A 21965-nucleotide genomic window follows, 5' to 3' on the forward strand; every position below is an offset into this window, starting at 1 on the left:
GGCAGTCAGCACAGAGCCCGACGCGGGGCTCGAACCCACGAACCGCGAGATCATGACCTAAGCGAAAGTCGGACGCTTAACCGACTAAGCCACCCAGGCGCCCCTGGATCCATTTTTTTCTTAAAACATGTCATTTAAAAGAAAATGCAAAAGTTTTACTATCTTATGAGAAGTGAAAGAAATAAGTTTAGGTAGGGAAGTTTAAAGCCTAAAGAAATGTTTGTTAAAGCCCCAAACTTGACAACCCACTTCCTGTTGTTTTTTTTTTTTTTTGTAAGTTTGTTTGTTTATTTTGAGAGAAAAGGAGAGTGTAAGCAGGGGAGAGGCAGAGAAAGAGAGAGAGAGAAGAGGGAGAGAGAATCCAAACAGGCTCTGTGCTCATGGGGCCTGGATCAATCCATCCATTGTGAGATCATGACTTGGGCTGAAACCCGAGAGTTGGATGCTTAACTGAATGAACCACCCAGGCGCCTCCCACTTCTTGATTTTTTAAAATAACCATCTCATGCCAAAGCAATGCCATGACGAGAATTTATAAATTTATTTGATAGGGTTTCTGCTGACCCTGGACAGATTTACAAGTGGCTTATGATTTTCTCTTAAATTTTTATAATTTCCTTCCAGATGCCATTCGTGCAATATTAGTGTACAGTCAAAGTGTAGAAGAACTTTTGAGGCGCAAGAAAATCCACCGAGAAGTCATATTTAAATACTTGGCAACACAGGGGGTTATTATACCTCCAGCTACTGAAAAACATAGTCTTATTCAGCATGCAAAGGATTACTGGAAAAAGCATTTACAGCCGAAATTGAAGGAAACACCAGAGCCAGTTAAGACAGAGGACATTAGACTCTTTCAACAGGTAAAAACAGATCTTATAGTTATATCCTAAGATATAATTCTGTCTAAAGTCTTAGATAATCCTAGATCTGCCGGAACATGGCTAATAATATTTTGGTTTCTATGATTTTAGCTTTACTTCATTTCCTTTGCATCCTAAAGGAAGATCAGTAAAGCACTTAAAAGAAATATTTCTGACATGTAGTAATATATAAAAAAGACTATTGATTTGTGAGGGAAAAAATGCTTTTATCACTATCAAATGAGGACTATTGGATTTATAACAAGAGTGGGTAAACTGCAATATCAATTTTAATTTAACTTCTGATTCACCGTAATATTTTTATTCACTTTAAAAGAATGCTATTATAAGCCTTTTCTCATTTTGAAGACTTTCTTTGATTTTAATTTGATACTAGATTGTAAAAATTTCATGAGAAAAACTTAAGTATTACATTTGATTTTTTATTTTTATTTTTTAGCTAGAAAAGAATTCTCTTGTAATAATTTCCTTCAGCTGACATTGGCTGTTTCAGTTTCTTTGTATCTCCACTGTACATTTTAGATGCGTGAATATTTAAATTTTGATTATATGAATGCTAAATAGTTTGCAAATTTTAAACTACATACTTTGAATTACTGAAGTTTTACAGTGAGAAGTATTTGCTTTCTTATTAGGAAAGAACCTAAGCTTTTTTAGTGTGCTAAAAATGATGTTGACTCTGAAATCATATGGATCTGACTTAAAAATAGGGTGTGCCATATGCTAAGTGTGAACTTCAGCAAGTAACTTGACCTTTCTGAGCCCTGTTTACTTTATCTATACAGCCCACATAATGATAGTATCTATGTCACAAGGCTCTTGAAGATAGAAGGAAATAAAAACCTAAGTGCCAAGTACAGAGCCTAATATATTCTATCACAGGTGCTCAGTCAACACAAGATCTCTTACCATCAAAATGAGTTACTATGCTCTGGAATACATAGATGAATAAAATCTAGCTTCTCAGGTATATTTTTGCAATAACATTTCCTTTGAGAAAAAAGAGCAATAACAATAAAAATCAATCCTAATCCTAAAAAGTAATGTATTTCAATCATACTAGAATTGTCTGTTTAAAGATCGTGAATATGCTCATTTATTATCTACGTTATTGTAGTACAGTTTATAATCAACAGTGGATGCATTTAAAGCATACAGTTTGAAAGTTTTGACAGACATTTGTGAAACCACGGTCACCATCAAAAGAAAATGCTTATGTAAAGCATTATTGACTGTTTATGGTATTTTGAGAGGCTTTGTAACCTTAATTTCTTAGCTGAATTTTCATACGTTTGAGCTGGGAAATTCTAAAATGATTTTTCTCCCTTTTTGGAGAAACACTTGACTGTGCATGATTATTTCACCTGTAATTCATTTAGCTTCTGCTGGACTCTGTATATTCAAACTTCGCTCTAAAACAGTCAAGATAGAACAATATGAGAAGTAACCTTGGTTTTATTTTATATTTTATTAATCAGCAGGAAAAAGAAGATAAAAATGCTGAAAAAGTTGATTTTCGTCGATTAGGAGAAGAATTCTGTCACTGGTTCTTTGAGCTTCTTAATTCTCAGAATCCTTTTCTGGGACCACCTCAAGATGAATGGGGGCCACAGCACTTCTGGCAAGATGTCAAGCTTAGGTTTTACTACAACACCTCTGAACAAAATGTGATAGACTACCATGGAGCGGAAATTGTAAGCCTTCGTCTGCTGTCACTAGTGAAAGAAGAGTATCTTTTTCTCAGTCCCAACCTAGATTCCCAGGGACTGAAATGTGCTTCTTCTCCCCATGGTCTAGTTATGGTTGGAGTTGCTGGGACTGTCCACCGAGGGAACACTTGTTTGGGCATTTTTGAACAAATTTTTGGACTCATACGCTGCCCTTTTGTGGAAAATACTTGGAAAATCAAATTTATCAATCTGAGAATTATTGGAGAGCATTCTCTTGCTCCTGGAACATTAATGAAACCAGCTATTACATTCGAATCTAGTGATCTAGAGGCCTTTTATAATGTAATTACTTTATGTGGTACCAACGAAGTTCAACTTAATGTAAGGCAGGCATTGGTTAGTGGAACTGGGGACCAAGCTTTACGCAGTGGTGATGAGGCATTGGTGAACAGAAGAGAACTGAGTTTACCCAACCCTCTAAAGCATTGAGCACTGTATATCAGTCTAAAAAACCTTCTATACAGAAACTCGTCCAAATATCACATCAGTAATGTTTAAGTGATTTCAGATGGGGAGGATCGACCTATTTTAGTTGAAATATCTTTCTTGACTACAGACTAATATATTATGTGAATACTTGCCTCTTTCTACCTGAGTTGGAGCAGATGTTCTGAGAGCTTAATGCAGTTCATCAAATAAATCCCACTTTAGATGGTATAACTAACGGTGTGCCTTAGAAACCAGGTAATACTGTCATTTTACTTAGTGAGTATTCTGATATCTGTACTTTTCATGTGAGACAGATTTGATGTAAACTCAAAAGTTATTTTAGGAAGCTTGAATAACATTCTCACTCAAAAAGTCCGATAATTTAGCAGGTAGATAAAAATTTGCTTTGCCTTTTTAAAATTTGAGGAACATTTTTCAAAAGTTAACTGTAGTAGTCCAAGCTGATCTAAACCTTCAGCTAATAGTTTTATAGAGCATTTATTGTAATATCATATAAATGAGACATACTGTTGACATTTTTAAAAAGGTGTGCGCAGTTCCTTTATTTACTGTTTTCCTCTTGATTGATCTTGGAAGAGGTGACAAAAACCCAAAAAACAAAACACATACACAAATTTATACCATGGATATCTATTATATACATATATACACATATATATATGTATTCCCACATCATAAATTAAAATTATTAGGATTTTTCACCCCTAAATTGTCAATAGTTTTGAATTACAAGATTAAATTGCCAGATTAATTACATAGTTGCTTTAGGGTTTAAATTCTTAATCACCTGGCAACTATTTGCTGATCTTGGATTTAGTGATTTTAATTTACAAAAATGCCGTATGGAAATAATTCAGCTGGGAATTTTTGTGATGGTGTGCTCTACATGTTAAATTTTTACCTTTAACTCTTCTCATGATCATCTCGGGTAACAGTTTTTGGAAGCAAGAGGAAAAAACTCATCTTTTTTTGTTTTTTTTTTTAATGCCATGCCTTTATGAGGAGTACAAATTGATATGTCTTAAAATAAGAACTTAATAAAGGAGGCAAATCCCTTGTCTGCTCTAAAAGTAGTGTATTGTTTAGATTTAAAGCCAAGTTATGGTTTTCTCCTTTAAGTATAGAGTATCATTATAACATGCACTCAATAAATATCCTAAGTAAAGGATAAAATTAAAAAGTATTCCCATCTGTTTTCTTTATGGCTTAATGTCGAGTACTACAGAAATATTACTACAGATGCTCAGGATGGGCCGAAGTTGCCTCTAGCTACCTTCAGTATTAACTTTTTTGAATTTGTGTAATGCTCAAGTCAGGTTGCCATCTCTGTTCTTTTAATCAACCTTAGGAATTTGAAGTCTTCCTGACAGACTCTCTCACTTGAGGATTGGAATTATGATTTATTTTCTATGAATCTCCACAAGTGGGCAAAACAGTAGGACCTAATGTTTTAACTGAATGGGTGAAAGAATGAGCAAAAGAAGCTTACGTACAGTGTGTACGTAACTTTTCTGCATGTAGATTTTGTCTTTGGTTCTTCTCACTGGTGGTTTGTTGATCATTTCATCTGTTTGAATTTCATATGTGGAAACTCAGAAACTTTTAGGATCCAAGCTAACTCAGATTTAGGGAAAATTTTAACCTTTTAAAATTTACTAAATGTAAAAGCCCTAGGGTCAGAATGGGATAAACTGGAAGGTCCTACCCATTATAGAAATGTATACTTTTCTATTCAGAGGAAGAAGACCTGGAGATTCTTGAAATTTATTCGTGAAGTTTAAAGTTTGGTCAGGTCTTTGAGGAGGTCCCAAAGCATAGTGCAGATTGAACTGTACTTTTGCTACCATCCATTTGTTTATGTTAGGGAATGACAGACCCCAGCTTTAGGTTTTTGCTTCATTTCATCCTCAGCTGGAGTTCGAAAGTTTTTGGAGTCAAGTAGTAAAGAATACAACACTTTACACATAATTCATAGTAATCGAGTAGTCTAGCCAGGGGGGCAGCTGGTCTTTATTTACTGTAGACTGATTTGCCATAGCCTAATAATGGGTCATACATCAAGTACTCGTTCTCGTTAATATAGCTTAAAGTAATAGTTGCATTGGGATGTTTCATTAATATCTAGAATGCCAAAAAAATTTTAATAATTCTTATTAACTAAAATACCAAATAATACAAAAAAGCCATCTCTGTTTTATGAAATCAACTTGTAAAAGGCCAGTGTAAGAAATGTTCCTATTTTTTCAGAAAGGTAATATTCTTATGCTAAAGGAAGGCTAGTTACCCAGTGCCTGTAAGAAATTGTAGTAGTACCAGGAAAAGATTTAAAGAATAGTGGCGTGGGGATGCCTGGGTAACCCAGTCAGTTAAGCAGCTCAGGTCATGATCTCACAATTCATGGGCACGAGCCCCACATCAGGCTCTGCTAACAGCTCAGAGCCTGGAGCCTGTTTCAGATTCTGTGTCTCCCTCGCTTTCGTTCTGCCCCTTCCCTGCTTGCTCACACTCGCTTGCTCGCTCTCTCTCTCAAAGATAAATAAACATTTAAATAAATTTTTTAAAAAAGCTTAATTAAAATAATATTGTGTTTTTAAAAAATGCCTTTTATGGCTAAGTAGATAAAAATGAAAACTAACATTTTTATTAGCATCTGTACTCACTTCTTTAGATGCCTTTTTCTTCACTAGTTCTTAATTTGGGCTGTGGCTAGTGGTCATCAACTTTTGAAAAATTAGAGCTGTATGTTCTTTCTCCCAGAAAAAAAAGTGTTTGCATTATATTTTACAATTTTTCCATTATTTCAGTGAGTTTATGAGCTTCCCTGAAGCACATCTGTGAATCCTGTTAAGGATCCGTATACTCCATGTTAAAATCCTGCTAATAAGTTATATTCTCTCAGGTTATTATTGGAATCTAAAATTATTTTTAGAAAATTTTGTACCCTTGCCAGAGTCCCTAAACTGGAGGACTAAATCTTTATGAATGAAAGGATAATCTCTAGGAAATCTGTTAGTTTATGGTAATTGTTAATTTGTGGATTTTGTTTTTCAAAAGATGTCAAATATTAAGACAAAACCCACTGAAATACTGTCAAGTGAAACAAAAATCTTCAGAATTCATTTTATTTTGGCAAGATATATTTAATGAACACACTTCAGAGAAAGTGTGAGAGAAAAATGTGAAAAGTATTAAAATTATCTGATCTTTACAAAAAATTATCCCAACATGTTTGTTTAGTAGTGACTGTATACTGCTAATTTTGATGAAATAGGATCATTTCCTCTAAGGGCTTATATATGTGATCTCACCTTATACCTTCCCTCTTGCCTCACCCCTCCCTATTTGTAATCTTTGGATATACTCAGTTTGAATGCAGATAGCATAACTACAAGTGCTGGGAAATAAGACGTTCTGCATCTGGGTTCTCTTCCAAGTTTATTTGGCATATATTTATGGAGCATCTATAATTTGTAAGTCCCTGAGTCAAGCGCAAGATAGAATAATACATCAATAGGTTATTTACCTAAACCTTGTATGTTAAATTTCAGTTTCTGGGTTTAAATATTTTTTCCCAATTTTTTAAAGTTTATTTGTTTATTTTGAGAGCGTGTGAGCAGGGGAGGGGCAGGGAGAGAGGGGGAGAATCCTAAGTAGGTTCCGTGCTGCCACCACAGAGCCTGACGTGGGTCTTGAACTCACAAACTGAGATCATGACCTACACTGAAACCAAGAGTTGGACCCTTAACTCATTGAGACACCCAGGCACCTCTCTGGGTTTAAATATCTTAAGGTGAGAACTACTTGAGGCCCTTTTCAGAAGGCTGTGGTTATATCCTTTTATATGGGTCAGGAGAAAGGAACGCTCTGTTCAAATTTTAGATAGCTGTGTGGCCCTAGCTATGCCATATTGATTATATCAATGTAGAATATAGGATGTTTTGACAGACCACTTGGAGTTGGAAGGAAAATATTTGCAATGCACTAAATCTTTTTAGCTTTATTTTTTTCTAGTTTGAACCTTTCCAGTAGTCCTTCAGTAAAACATTAATATTAAAATGGTGTATTAGGGGCCCCTGGGTGGCTCAGTCTGTTGAGTGTCTGACTCTTGATCTCAGCTCAGGTCATCATCTCACAGTTCATGGGATCAAGCCCCGTGTCAGGCTGTCTGCTGACAGCATCGAGCTTGTTTGGGATTCTCTCTCTCCCTCTCTACCCCATCCACTCACTCTCAAAAATAAACAAAAAAGTAAAATAAAATGAGGTACTGTATTTACTGTGACGTATAATGTACCCCCAAATATTCAACCATAAGCTTCGGAGTCATGTTAGTCATGCAGTTAATCTATTTCAGCTGCTGCTATAATTAGAATTTCATTAGACATTAATAATTCATTTCTTTAATATATTTTACATATTTATAACATTAAAATTTCCTTAAAGTGCAGCTTTTGTCCTATCCTCCATACTCAGGCTTTAAGTAGTGTTTTATTACCTCCAAAATAAAGTCTAGGTTTTATAGTCTGTTTCACCATCTACGTTTGGTTTCACTCATTTTTCATGTGGTGTTTGGTCTAGCCAACAGCTGCTATTAAATAGTCTTAATATTTGTCTTGTATTTACTTAGCTCTTTGCTTTTATTGACACTACTTGACTTTCAGTGGTTCGATGTAGGATTTTTCAACTTTACAAGGTTTTCAGTTTCAATTTATGAAATTGAAATATATTCAGTAGAAATGATACTTTTTTTAAAAAGTTTTACTTATTTAATCTCTACATTCCATGTGGGGCTCGAACTCACAACCCCAAGATCAAGAGTCACATGCTCCTCTGTCTGAACCAGCCAGGCACTCCAGTACAAACTGTACTTTGAAGTTTGAACTTTGTTCTTCTCACAGGCTGGAGATATGAGGGACAATAGGTGCTGGGAGGCAGCAGGGAACCGTTATCTCCCAGTTAGCCATGCAATCACAAGGGTAAGCAACCAATATACTTAAAGCCATTCTGTATCCATATGGTCATTGTTTTTCACTTTCATACAGTATTCAATAAATTACATGAGATATTCAATGCCTTATTATAAAATAGGCTTTGTGTTAGATGATTTTGCCGTACTGTAGGCTAATAAAAGTGTTCTGAGCACATTTAAGTGAGGTTAGGCAAAGGTAAGATGTTCAATAGTTCCTAACCTATTAAATACATTTTTAACTTAATGGTATATTGGGTTTCTTGGGACATAATCCCATCATAAGTCAAGATAGGTCTATAAAATATAGTTGGAGTTTAATTTTTTTGTTGTTGCAGTTTGATAATATAGAATTAAAAGGGCTATGATTGACATAATTTGAAAACTGGAAATTTCTTTAAGTCAAGCATTTTTTCTCTTTAGGTCTTTTGTGTACATTATCTAGAATAATTTTTCCCTAGCTTTCCAGATCATTGCTTAAGTTTTATCTTTGAGGGGTTGTCTTAAATGTTTTCTTCTAAGTGGGCCCTATTGTTAATATTTATCAGAGCACCTTGTTTATTTCAGTCTTAGCACTTTAAATATTTACTGACTTGTTAATCTCAACTAGATTTTAAACTGAGAGCAGAGACTGTAGCTGTTTGACTTTCATTTTATTTCCATTGCTTTTTAGAGAGATTAGGTATTCAACTGATATTTATTAAAGATATAAATAAAGGAAAAAGCGATACTTTTGGAGCCTTCTATATTCCTGGTCCTTTGACTGTCTGCTAACGACAGTGCCTAACATATGTATTAGGTGCTCAATAAATATTTGTTTAATAAATAAAACCAAAGTTATTTTTCTGATTAATGATATATGAGCTCTAAAACAACCAACAATACTCTATTAGATAGGCTTTTTAAAGTTTTATTATACCTTTGTAAAAATTGAAATGGAGGCCCCAAAAGTTATGTGCTGAAGTTCACATAATTTTATTGTGGGTTTTTCCCCACCTCTGGCTTTTTTTGTGTGTTTAAACTACAAAGTCTCTTTCCTTCCACTTTATTTCTAGTCTGACTATTGCTACTACCTTATTTTGAAAGAATTTAAACTCTAATTCTCAATGTCTTTACATGTAAAAATGAACAGTTAGATTAGATGATATCGAAACTGCTGTTTGAAGTGACATGGTTTTGTGAATGTACACCTTCCTGGCAACTAAAGAATATTACTTTTAAACGAATTTGTAGTCCATTTGAAGTTGAAGAAATTCTTTATTATTTTGCTTGCTCATAAATCATGTTCCTGAGTAAACACTTTTTATTTTTTTTCCTAACAAATACACATTTGTAAGTATATGTATATTGTGTGTGTATTTCTATTTATGGAGGGAAAAACAAAAGGATGAAAGTATTACACATCAGGGGCGCCTGGGTGGCTTAGTTGGTCAAGCGTCCGACTTTCGCTTAGGTCATGATCTCCCAGTTCGTGGGTTCGAGCCCCACGTCAGGCTCTGTGCTGACTGCCAGCTCAGAGCCTGGAGCCTGTCAGTCTGTGACTCCCTCTCTCTCTGACCCTCCCCTGCTCACACTGTCTCTCTCTCTCTCCTAGAAATAAATAAAAACATTAAAAAAAAAAAAAAAGTATTACACATCCTACCTAGAATACAAAAGGAAAAAAGTATGAAGCCTTTAAAATAGTTTCCTATTTTCTATCACTACAAATGAAGTTGTTTGAACTACTGCTGTATGAATCTTTTTTGCTGTTATATATGTTCAAAATATATTTCTATGTTTTAGTTGGAAAGTACAGAGTGGTTGACAGAAGACCAAAGTATAGACTGCCAATAACGTCTAGTAAAATTGTAAATGTTGACAAAGTAATCAAATACTATATAGACGATTTCTTCAAAGAGACTGAGTAATAGTAGTTGGCAAACATTTAAGAGTGACATTGGAGAGGAGTGGCAGATTTGGGATAGGATTTTTCTGTAGGAAGCATGGCCCTGGATGGGTGCTGCTCAGAGGTTATTAAGTTATTCTAGGAAGTTTAATGGAAAATACTATTGAGCAAAGACAGGAGGTTTTACTGTATGGACTGTGCTGATGGCAATGGGATAGCATTACTGTAGAACAAGCTTAGAGCACAGAAGCAAGATAGCAATAGAAAAGGTAAGCGTGTCCAGGGCTTAATTCTGGAACTCGTAGTAGAACAATCATAAAAATTGAACTCCTAGGAACTAAGAATTGCAGAGTAAGTCGTAATTTGAATTCTAAAAGCAGCCTTCATATAGCAAGAGTTTAGGACTGAGAAAAAAGTTAATTTTAAATAATGTATCCGTGTTTTTTCTCTTAAACAGTCTTCTTTCAATTTGGTAAACCATTTATCAAGCACTTACTATGTACCAGGTATCTTAACAGAAGACACTTGGTACTTAAGTATTTGTTCTAGTTTCTTATGCCTTTCTTACTTTGTTTAACTCACATTAACATTTAGTGTTTAATAAAATAATTTATTAGAAATTGCTTCTCTCTGCTCTCTCATTGATCCCCTTCTTATTACTCTAACCATTGTCATCTTTTGGTGCTTATTCTGAATTGTAGATGAAGCCCTGACCTTTGCCGCTAAAACAGTGGTGGTCCTCAGTGACAAGCTGGCAGTTCCAGAGGGACAAAAATGCAATGAGACTTTTTTTTTTTCCCCATATCACACATATTTTGGATATTTTATGCACATAATTCACATATTTAGCAGTTTTTATAGGTAAATTAAAATCTTAGTTTTTAATAGTGTTAATGTTAATGTGTAGTCATTAGGTGCATATATAATGACAAGAACTGTGTTCGTCAGTTTATCAGAGCCAGCATGAAGTCATCGGTGTTTATTTTCCTTGATGTACTTTCCTATTAATTTTAATGCTTGTTAAATTTGCATTTTATGGTTTATACTCTTACTCCAGTTCACAAAATGAGTCAATGAAAAGTGATCAGAATCATAACAAATACTATCATGTCATAATGTGAATGCAGAATTAGAATCTGTGTGCTGTGGAAGAGATTCTGTGAGTATGAGGTTTTTAAAACTTCAGCTGCACCATATAAGGAAGGACCCTGATGAAAATCTGAACTTTTGACCTGTAGTCCATTCACCACCAGTTAATAGCACATGACCTATTTGACATGGCCTGTCAAATATTTACATGTCACCATCAAGGCTTCACCTCATTTTTGAAGCCCATTGATTTCTCAGGTAAATGAATTTGGGTAATTTTATTTTTCCTGAACTGAGTGTAAAATAATACATCCCTGTTTAAAATTTGTCATGCAAGATGAAGATTCAGAATTACAGAAGTATCATTCAGAGTTGCATTTCTTAAAATGAAACTAAGTTTCTGTTCCAGCTCCTGGCACGGCCCACTCAGTGCTTGGTGGCAAGAAGCCACCTCACTTCAGATCATCACCAGAGTTCCTCCTTTATTAGCGCCCCGCCTTAGATCTGTCACTTAGACTCTAAACCATGTTTTAACATCTCATCTCATCGGTGGTTTTTGTTTTTTAATTTTTGAGAGAGAGAGACAGAGCATGAGCAGGGGAGGGGCAGAGAGAGAAGGAGACACTGAATCTGAAGTAGGCTCCAGGTTCTGAGCTGTTGGCACATAGCCCGATGCGGGGCTCGAACTCAGAACTCAAGGTCATGACCTGAGCTTAAGTCGGATGCTTCCCTGACCACCCCGGCACCCCTGATATCTCTTGCTTTGACAATTATGTCCATTTTTAAATTTGTTTTCTGCACCATGTCAGATATAATTCTCAGACTAGCCTCTGACAGACATAAAGCAAAGCTTACATGTAGGTGTGAACTTAAAGACTCAGTTCAAATATCAAATCTGTAAGAAAAAGTAATTAAAAAAAGGCATCGTTGCTGAGTAGTTGGTAAAAACAGTCTCAACATTTAATAAATATAATCAGAAATTATAAGACAAGCTATGGGAAAAGTTCTGTTAGAAAACTGCATAATTCAGTGACAGACGGCACGGAAGAACAATTACTGTCGTGTTCTAGAGGATATTTTGCAGACAGAACCACCGATGTGCATTGTCTGAATCATTTGGCCTTATGTGTATTACATATATGAGTGCGAAGTCCTTAGCAACTACTTGTTCTATTTATTCCTGAAAACCCGTAAATACAGAAAACAAGATTACACTGGAAATGCTTTGGTGAGGACTAGACGAGCATGTATCACGGTGAAGGTGGTGGTTAGGTAAATAAAAGGTCCTTTAAAAAGCCAATCAACTCCTCCCTTTCTTAAGGGAGTAGTTATCAATAACAAACCATCAATATGTTAATTAGGTATTGAAAGGAATAGAAAATGCAGTCAAATTTGATCACTTGATACTGTACTGTTTTTATAATGCTGTATGAAAAACTGAGCGAGAAGTTGCCAAACATTTTCCTCTGATACTTCCTGCTTGGAGGAAAGTTACTTCGCATGAGGTTTTGAGAGAAGAACAGAAATTAGGGAGCATCTGGGTGTCTCAGTCCCTTAAGTGTCCAACTTCTGCTCAGGTCATGATCTCCCAGTTTGTGAGCTCGAGCGCTGCCTCAGCTCTGTGCTGATAGCTTGGCGCCTGGAGCCTGCTCTAGATTCTGTGTCTTTCTCTCTCTTCCCCTACCCCACTCACTCTCTGTCTCAAAAATAAACATTACAAAATAATTACAAACAAACTAAAAACATTTTTCTGAGACATTGTTAATGTCATAAAGCGGATTTCTTTGACTTTAGATACCTTGCTTGCTTAAGTGGCACATCAATTCACTGCCTTGAAGAGACATCCCGTCCAGATTAATAACGTGAATTGTAATGGCAAGGAGATCAGATTGTGTTAGGATTGCACAACTTCAGCTTCATCTTCACCTCCACCCCAATCTTATTTGCTTGGCTTACTACAGAAACATGGTGTGTTTGGGAGCATACTTAAAACCACATCCAAATACTGCAAGGTAACATGAAAGGATACTTTCCGGAGCTGAATGCAAAGGGTGGATTGGAAACCCCTTTAACACTATCTGAAGTAGTGTTTTCTTTTGGTGGTTCTAGGCAAGAAGATTATTGTGATAGAAAGTGTATGACTAAAAAAGAATTTTGTGTGTGGATCAATTAAAAAAAAAACCCAGAAGTTTTGTAAATCATATACCTATTCTTAAAATACTAGAATAGTGACAAGCTCCCTCTATGTGACCATAAAAACAAACAACAGAATCATGAGAAAAAATAAACTGCTAAAATAAAGATCATTCTTACGGAAGTTTAACAAATCATACACTAAAAGTTTATGCTGATCTGACTTTACTCTTTTTTGGTTCTTTTTTATTTTAAAATTTATTTTGAGAGAGAGTGAGCGCGTGAGCTGGGTAGGGACAGACAGAAAGGGAAGTGAGAATCCCAAGTAGGCTCTACACTGTCAGCACAGAGCCGGATGTGGGGCTTGAGCTCATAAACCATGAGATCATGACCTAAACCAAACCAAGTCCAACTCTTAAGTGACTGAGACACCCAGGCAACTCGGTTTTTTTTTTTTTTGTTTTGTTTTGTTTTAAAGAAGTAATCACCTTTTTTACCCATGCAATTTAAATGAAATCATCACTTTAATTTTTTTTAGCAACCATTCCATGCCTTCATTTTCTGTTCTTTTATAATCTGTATATTCTGTAATTTGTTAGAGAACATTTCATTATTTCCTTTTACCTTATACCCAAATAAGACTTAGTTTGAAACATTTTTGGTACTGGAGTGAAAAAAATTGAAACTTTCTTTTGTGCATGTTCTATGAATGACAGCTTCATTTTTTTATTAAAAATTTTTTATGTTTTTATTTAGAGAGAGAGGGATAGAGCACAAGCAGAGGAGGGGGGAGAGAGGGGGGAGAGAATCCCAAGCAGTCTGTGTGCTGTCAGCGCAGAGCCTGATGTGGGGCTTGATCTCACAACTGTGAGATCATGACCTGAGTCGAGACCATGACTGAGCCACCCAGTCACCCCTGCTAAACTTCCCTTAAAATTATTTGGTTCCAACAAAATTAAGGAAAAACTGAATTAAGTTTTTATCTGGTCACTCAGTAAAAATAAATGTTGGCAATAAATCACTATCTGATTTTTTTCCTTTTCATATAAAATTTACATACATTAAAATGTACGAATCTTACTTAGGGATATGTACAAAATATTGGCTGATAATTTAATTTTATTCCTCAATAATTATTAATATATTCATGATTTCTCATGCTTATATACTAAAAAAAAAAAAAAGAATTGAGCATAAGCTCAGACTACAAGCAGTAAACCTATCTCATTACCTTACAGGGTCTCCAGGAAAATGTGTGAACCAGTTGTGTTTTGATCAATTTCATAATACTAAAAATTGTGACAATTCAATGCAGTAGAACTGTTAGCACTTAAAACATCATGGGGAGATTTTTAAAATTCGTGATCATAGTTTTGTTGCCTAGAAGTGTATGTACCGTGATCAATAAGTCTTTTAAGCAGTATATTGGGATTAGTACAAGTAAAACCTCTAACTGTAAAGAGGAGTGTGTTTATAAATATGTAAATAGATTCTGGTAGGTACAGAATTCATTGAGGTTGGATACATTTTTAAAAGTTATTTAACATTTTTATTTTAAATAATGGAGATTATGTCTTTTCAACTATTTAATAACATAATGAAATATTTCAGTTGTTTGTCCAACATTTGTGAAGAGTTAACATTTGTGGACATTCTTTTAGGAAATATGCAAGCAAATACATCTAAAAAGCAAAACTTTCTATCATCTAACTTGGCTTCAGTTCCATGACCCAGATAGATGTTTGGGAGGAAAAACACTTTTTATTGGTACTTTAGATATGTGGTAACATTTTCTACAATAAATATAAGGACAAAGTGTGAGTACTCTATAGAATATGTAAAATCAAGGGGTTTCTGGGTGGCTCAATCAGTTAAGTGCTGATTGTTGATTTTGGCTCAGGTCATGATCTCATAGTTTGTAGGATTGAGCCCTGTTGTCAGCAAGGAGCTTGCTTGGGATTCTCCCTCTCTCCCTCCGTCCCCACCCCTCCTCCACTTGCCTGCGTGCATTCTTTCTTTCTCTGTCTCTCTCAATAAATATATTTTTTAAAAAGTATTTCAAAGCAAAACCATAGACAAAAACTCAAAACTTCTGGAAGAAATTTTTCTTTTTCTGATTAAAATTGAAATGTTCTGTTTATCTGATTGTAAGATTCTGTTGGTTGTAGGCTGCACCATTGATTCAGTTAACTTTTTTGGTGCTAAAAATTAGCATCACTCTCAATGGATGTATAGAGGTAAGAAAACCAATGTCAGAAATGTTGAGAAAGAGAGAGAGAGTGGGGGTGGGGGGCAGAAGATGAGGAAGTGTTTTAAGATTAAAGAAATAAGTTACATATATACAACAGATTTTCACAGAACAGGTTTAAAATTTTTATGTTTATGTGGCAAGGTTTAATGCAATGTGACTAAATGTCATCAGTGTTAATATGATTAATGAAACCACACAATAAATGCTGAGTCTTTTTATTGGTATGATGTCATGCTGGGCGCTGAGGTTACACAGAAGTATAGAATATGGCCAAATTTTTTCTGTAAACAAAAAAATTTAAGGGAAGACAGCACAGTTGATTCTAACAATATGGAAGCATTCATAGATCACAGAACAGACTGAACTGTAAATGAAGAGCAGGACTTAGACCCATGTAAAACAGAGAGCTGGTTTTGTTCTATAAGGCAGAGTTGAGTAGTTGTGACAGAGACCATATGGATTGTGAAGGGGTTCAGAATGAGCCACCCTGAAATGTGCCATGTTAGCATGTAGATTACATTGAGCTGAAGTGAACCAAGGCCCAGAAGACTCAGAAAGAGAGTTTTACCTCCACTTAATGCCTGAAGGAACTTAGAAGTGATGTAGGCATGCTAGGTCTGGGGACCCAAAGGGGGTCCCACAGGACCAGCCAAGAGTATCCTGGGCTATGTACAAGACAGAAATCAAATGCAAGCCAGCAGGAAATGAGACCAGAGTTTATTAAAGATATAAAGAGAGTACAGATACTGATAGAGTGTCTGGGAGAATCAGAAAGGAATGGAGAGAGAGTCTTGTGTTTGCTTGGAGTGTGGGCCTTTTATTGAATATAATGGTCTGGTGTACATGTCCTCTCAGGTATCTGGGAACCAGTCAGAACAAGGACAGGTGTCCTTCTTAAGTCACCAGTTGCTTGGAGCCAGGGGTCTTGGTGTTGAGATGTCTCTAGCACTGCTGATCTGGAATACCCCTAGGATGGCCTCGTCAGGTCATTCTCACCCGGTCCTTCCTTAGACATTAGTATGCTGGAAGGCTCTAAAGAAATCATGAACTCCTGGACTCTTACAAGGAAGACCTTCTGCAGGGCATGTGTAAGGAGGGAGTGCAGGCCCAGCAAGAAGAGAAGCAAGAAAAGGAGGAAAAACAGATTTGTATGGAGTCCTCCAAATCTAAGGAGTCCTCCCTAGCTCGTGAGTCCTGGTCCTGTCACTGGAGGTAACTGCAGAGAATCTGGGCTAGGTGTGGGAAGCAGTGGGGAAGCTCTGCAGGGCCTGGAGATCAGCTTCCTCTCTGTGTCCAGCAGGACAGACAGTTCACCAAACACTTGCTCTTCCCATTTGGAGTTTCAGAGACATTACACACTGCTCCTCAGCTCAGGATGGCATAAGCCTCAGTTGCCTGACTGCCTGTGGGCCTCCTACTCTAGTGAAGCTCTCATGTATACATAATTCGATTCCTTTTCCTCCTGTTTCTATGTCTTATGTGCATTTAATTAATAGACCAGCCAAAAGTACCCAGAAAGAAAGAAAAGTTTTCCTTCTTTATACTTGCAAACCCTGAAATATTTGTTACCTGATTTTTAACTAAAAAATTTGCCTGTCTCAGATGTAAAGGATCAACTTTACAGGCAGGATTGCTGATGTCCACAAAGGCTCAGTGGTGGGAGTGTAGGGAGATGAAGTAGAAGTAGTAGTGGAAAAGTAAATAGAGGTGGGTTAGGGCCAGTTTGAGAGATTTTAAATTTGACACTTAGATGCCACAGCAATTTTCGGAGCCAGAGAATTATTGTTAGAGTGCTCTCTAGAAAGATTGATTTGGTAGCTGTAGATACAATAGATAGGAATACAGTATCTATAACTCAGATAGAGAAGCAGGTTGGAAGATTATAGCAATGCTAAATTTTTGAGGCAGCATGCATCTAGTTCAGCAATGATTTAGGAATGAAAAGAAAGGAACAAAAATGTTGACTCTAATGTTTATTAATAATTAATACCAACATGACTTTAAAAGATCTCTTAATCTGAATTTTATTCCAGGATTAGTAAACATGATTTGACCTGAAAATGTTATACAGAACCTTGTGCGTAATAATTAACTACAAAATCCCCTCTTGAATGCAATATTGTTAACTTACTCATCTATTAAGTCATTTATTCATTAAAAATTTATTCTATGCCTACTATTTTCTAAGTACTGTTTTTTTTAAGTTTATTTATTTATTTGGAGAGAGACAGAGACAGCAACAGCACGAGTAGGAGAGGGGCAGAGAAAGAGGGAGAAAGAGAGAATCCCAAGCAGGCTCTGAGCTGCCTGCACGGAGCAGAGGAGAGCAAGGAACTGTGAGGCTGTTGGTTATTGGAGTGATCATCTATGAAATCATAGGAGTGGTGTTAGTGAAAGTAACTGTCAACTAGGATTTAAAATCCTTGAAGAAAGGGGGTGACCTAGGATCTATAGGTAATTGCAACAAGGAAGGTGTTATTTGCCATAGTCTGATGACATGAAATTCAAAGCCAAGTGTTTTTAGGGAGGAGTGAGGAAGAATGGTCACCTTCATGTCCACTGATAAGAGAAGTGCGAGAGAAAGTAGCTTCTATTTGAGGAAGCTGCAGAAAAAGCAAAATCCTCAAGTTAGACAATGAACAAAAAGGGTTAGGTTAGAACATTGATAGCAGAGGCCCAATGGGACATTTACAGAAAAAGATATTCTATTTACCTAAGTACAAAAAGCTTCACTGGCCTTGAGGGATCAGTTACCTTAATTTGGAAAGCTTTGGCATTGCTTTTGCAATTATGTAAGAATTGCCTTATTGTCTGATTTCTCATTTATCAATGTGAGTTCCTTATAATTAGTAAATAAAATGTTGAGTGCACTGGAGAAATCTATTTAAAGAAGCGCAGTGGTAAATCTTTCCATAAAGTACCATGTGTTTCTGAATCAGGTTTCTCATGTCCTCTTTTGACTGATAGATCCACCACAAAGAACAACTATGATTGTGATGAGGAGATCATCTATGCCGGCAGGGGGAGTGTTCAAGGCCTAGAGAGTATGGGGGCACATGGCAGCAGTGGGAGTTAGCAGCTGTGCTGGTGGCTGCAGCAAGAAGTGTAACCACTACTCTGGAGGGCAGATGGGACCCAGATGGGGAAGGGATACTGAATCAGCATTTCTGTTTTCTGTCTTGTCTTTTCGTTTCGTTTCTTTTCATTGGAGTAGAGGAGAACAAGAAACTGTGTGGCTGTTATTCTTTTCTCTCTTTCTTTTCTTCCTCCCTTTCTTCCTTTCTTCTTTTCTTCCTTTCTCCTTCCTTCCTTCCTTCCTACCTTCCTTCCTTCCTTCCTTCCTTCCTTCTCTCTCTCTCTCTTTTTTTTTGTTTGTTTGTTTTTGCATTTTTTGTTTTTTTTTGTTTTGGCACTGTTGTTATCCACATCATTCTGGTTTCTCATTTCTAAATTATTGTTTCCTGCGTTGACCTTGCATTCCCTCTTCATTAATATTATACTGATGATGGCTCATGGCTATCTGTGAAAGGAAGTTCTGGAATGCCACTCTGTCTTACGCAGATCTGAACAAAAGTGATTTTGCTCACCAAAAATAAGATTACTTTGCTAGAAAGAGGATATATTCTGGAAGAATGGCTAACAACTTAAATATGAATGAGTAGAGATTTTTATAGCTGGTCAAGGTGGTAAAAGTGGAGGGGAAAAGTTTGCAGAATGTAAATGTTTAATGGTCTGAAAAGGAATGGCGTATGCTTGGTTCCAAGCTCCTCCTCCGTTCTTCACCACCAAACCATAGCAGACACCAGTAATCAATCTTCTCATTCCTTCCCACTGAGCTCAAAGGAAGTCACACATTCTTGAATACATTTTTCCAGGCACCATTCCTAATCAATTGGCATAAGAAAAACAGGTAAAATCCAACCATCATCTCAGCTCTAGATGTTTTCTGTGTCTCATGGCAAATACAGTATTCTTGTTATGTTCTTTGAAGAGAATCACATCCTTGAAACACAAAATGGGCATTTGTAAATATTGCTGATTTATTCAGTAACATTTATTTTATGTTTTTACTTACTGTGTTACATGAATGTGGGATATATTCTTCAACAGTTTTTAATGTAGATATACTTATATAATGCCTATGATATTGAAAGATGATTATTTGTGCAGTAATTCCTTTGTGGTGATTATAGTGATTATATATAGGATTTGGATTAATAACTTCAAATCTGTATTTCTAATATAGTAATTACAATATATAAGTAGACTTTAGGTAATGGCATTATTTTGTCTAACATTTACATATGAATAGCTATTTGTTTATATTCTACTAGTGGTTTCAGTGGGAAATTTATCTTTCATTTCACTGATTAAATATCAGTGAGATATTTAATTTAAATATCTTTAATTAAAATTCCATTAAAAATATATAATGCATTTCATCATATAATTACATGGTTTAGGGTTTGGAGAGAACTTAGGGATTATCTATTCCACCCTAAAAAGTAATGCAGAAATTAATTTCTACAATATTTCATTACAGTAGTTACTCAAATTTCTCAAAATATATTTGGTAAGAAGGAGGTCACTGTCTTTCTAGATAGTTTCCCTCATCAAATACATATTGAGTATTATTGATGTTAGATATATGGAGTCCACAAAGATGAAAAGACATGAATCTTGCTTCCAAGGTAACAGCAAGTAAGCCAGATATAATATGTATATAAGTAACTTCAAATTATTTTGTGCTCAGAGAATCCCACAGAAGATGCTGAATACTTAACTCAGTGTGTTCAACATCTGAAAATAAAGATTTCAATATTTGTCAATTCTACCTCCTATTTCTAAAGTTCTATAAACTATTCTGTATCTGTTTCCTTTTCTCCCTTGTCTCCTATTTACTTCACAACCTACAGCGAGTTGTCTTTTGCTCAAATTCTGCCACCAAAATTTCCTCTCACAAGGTCATCAGTGACCATTTTTACTGCAGATTAAAAAAAAAAAGTTTAGAGGTTTTTACTAGATCTTTTTGCTAACTTAATAGAAGTGGAAAAATTCCTTGAAACTTTTTATTCCCTTGAAGTCCATGACATCCTACTTTTCTACTTCTTTTACTCTAGGTAACTAAAATAAGTAATATCTTAATGTCAGCACCCTAATGTGTTTAATCACTTTATTTCATATTGCCCAACTTAGTACTTTACAGATTTGGTGTTGTCCAGGAGAAGTTAGGACAGCCAGCCATGTCTTCAACAGTGGTATATTATGGACATTTGGGGTGGGGGGAAATGAGGAAGATGTATGTATATTCTGAAGGAATTTACAATCTACTGGATACTATATAATCAAATAACTATACTATTAAGTTTAACGTACAAACTACAAAAGACGTAGTAAGTACTATTTAGAGTTTCTTTTCTGGAAATATGGCCAACAAGACATTTAAAATAATTATTTTATGGGACACCTGGGTGGCTCAGTCAGTTAAGCGTTGGACTCTTGATTTCGGCTCAAGTCATGAACTCACAGTTCCATGAGTTTGAGCCCCACATCGGGCTCTGTGCTGACAGTGTAGAGCCTGGTTGGGATTCTTCTCCCTCTCTCTGCCCCTCCCCTGTTTACTCTCTCTCTCTCTCTCTCTCTCAAAAATAAGTAAACATTTACAAAATAATAATTATTTAGGAGGATTTTAGAGATACTAACTTTAGAATTTATGGAATCATGTATGTTAGAAGTTTAAAGGTGATCACTAATATAAATCAGTAGTACAATTTTTAGGAAGTAAGATGAAGGGAAAATAGGAGCTTAACAGAAAATGAAGTTAAAATTTATTTTAAAAGCAAGACAATTAGAAAATGAAAATATTAAGAATAAGTTCACTTATATTAGTAGCCATAATAAATGTAAATGGAATAAATTGCCAGTTAAAAGAAAAAGATGGTGAAACTTGATAAAATTTTTTTAGCTATTAGTACTCCTGATAATCCATATGGACACAAATAACCATTCCACCTCCTGCAGCAATCACTTCCATGTGGCTTAATAAACAAAATGAGAAAAGCAAATTTTCAGTCTCAGAAAAAAGTAAAGGAGAAAATGTAATGACTGAAAGATAAAGAAATATTTCTTAGACAAGACATAATAGCACAAACTATGAGAGGAAAGATGGTAAAATACATGTGTATAAAATTATTTCATTTGTGTGAAGACACTCATTATAAGCTATAGTGGCATTATTTTAAAAATTCTGTTTATCTAATGAAAACATAAGTAAAAAAAAAAAAAAACTGGGAAGATAAGCCAAAGTTGAGCAAAGATATTTGAAAATATAAGAGTAATACAATCTAGCATACAGAATTTTTAATGTTTATTCATTTTTGGAAGAAAGAGATGGAGCATGAGTGGGGGCGGATCAGAGAGAGAGGGAGATACAGAATCTGAAGCAGGCTCCAGGATCTGAGCTGTCAGCACAGAGCCTATTGGGAACTTGATCTCATGAACCATGAGATCATGACCTGAGCTGAAGTCAGATGCTTAACTGACTGAGTCACCCAGGCATCCCTAGCATGCAGCATTAAAA

The 21965-nt window shown here is 35.7% G+C and overlaps 1 protein-coding gene across 6 annotated transcripts in view; it reads left to right on the plus strand.

The window, feature by feature from the left end:
- The window catches only part of CUNH3orf38 (chromosome unknown C3orf38 homolog), a 35952-nt gene that overhangs the window by 2511 nt on the left and 11476 nt on the right, over window positions 1–21965 (plus strand). For 2 of the 6 annotated variants that reach the window (XM_039255596.1, XM_039255598.1), the window contains exons 2-3: window positions 625–863; window positions 2363–4527. In XM_039255596.1, coding sequence (XP_039111527.1) covers window positions 625–863; window positions 2363–3043 — 920 coding nt within the window. In that variant the 3' untranslated portion in view covers window positions 3044–4527. Of the gene's footprint in view, window positions 1–624; window positions 864–2362; window positions 4528–7959; window positions 8038–10613; window positions 11260–14372; window positions 14995–21965 lie in introns of those variants that run through there. The other 4 variants (XM_039255600.1, XM_039255601.1, XM_039255599.1 and 1 more) reach the window with 4 other exon arrangements.

This window comes from Hyaena hyaena, unplaced genomic scaffold, assembly GCF_003009895.1.
Source record: "Hyaena hyaena isolate Hyena2069 unplaced genomic scaffold, ASM300989v1 scaffold_534, whole genome shotgun sequence".
NCBI lineage: Eukaryota > Metazoa > Chordata > Mammalia > Carnivora > Hyaenidae > Hyaena > Hyaena hyaena.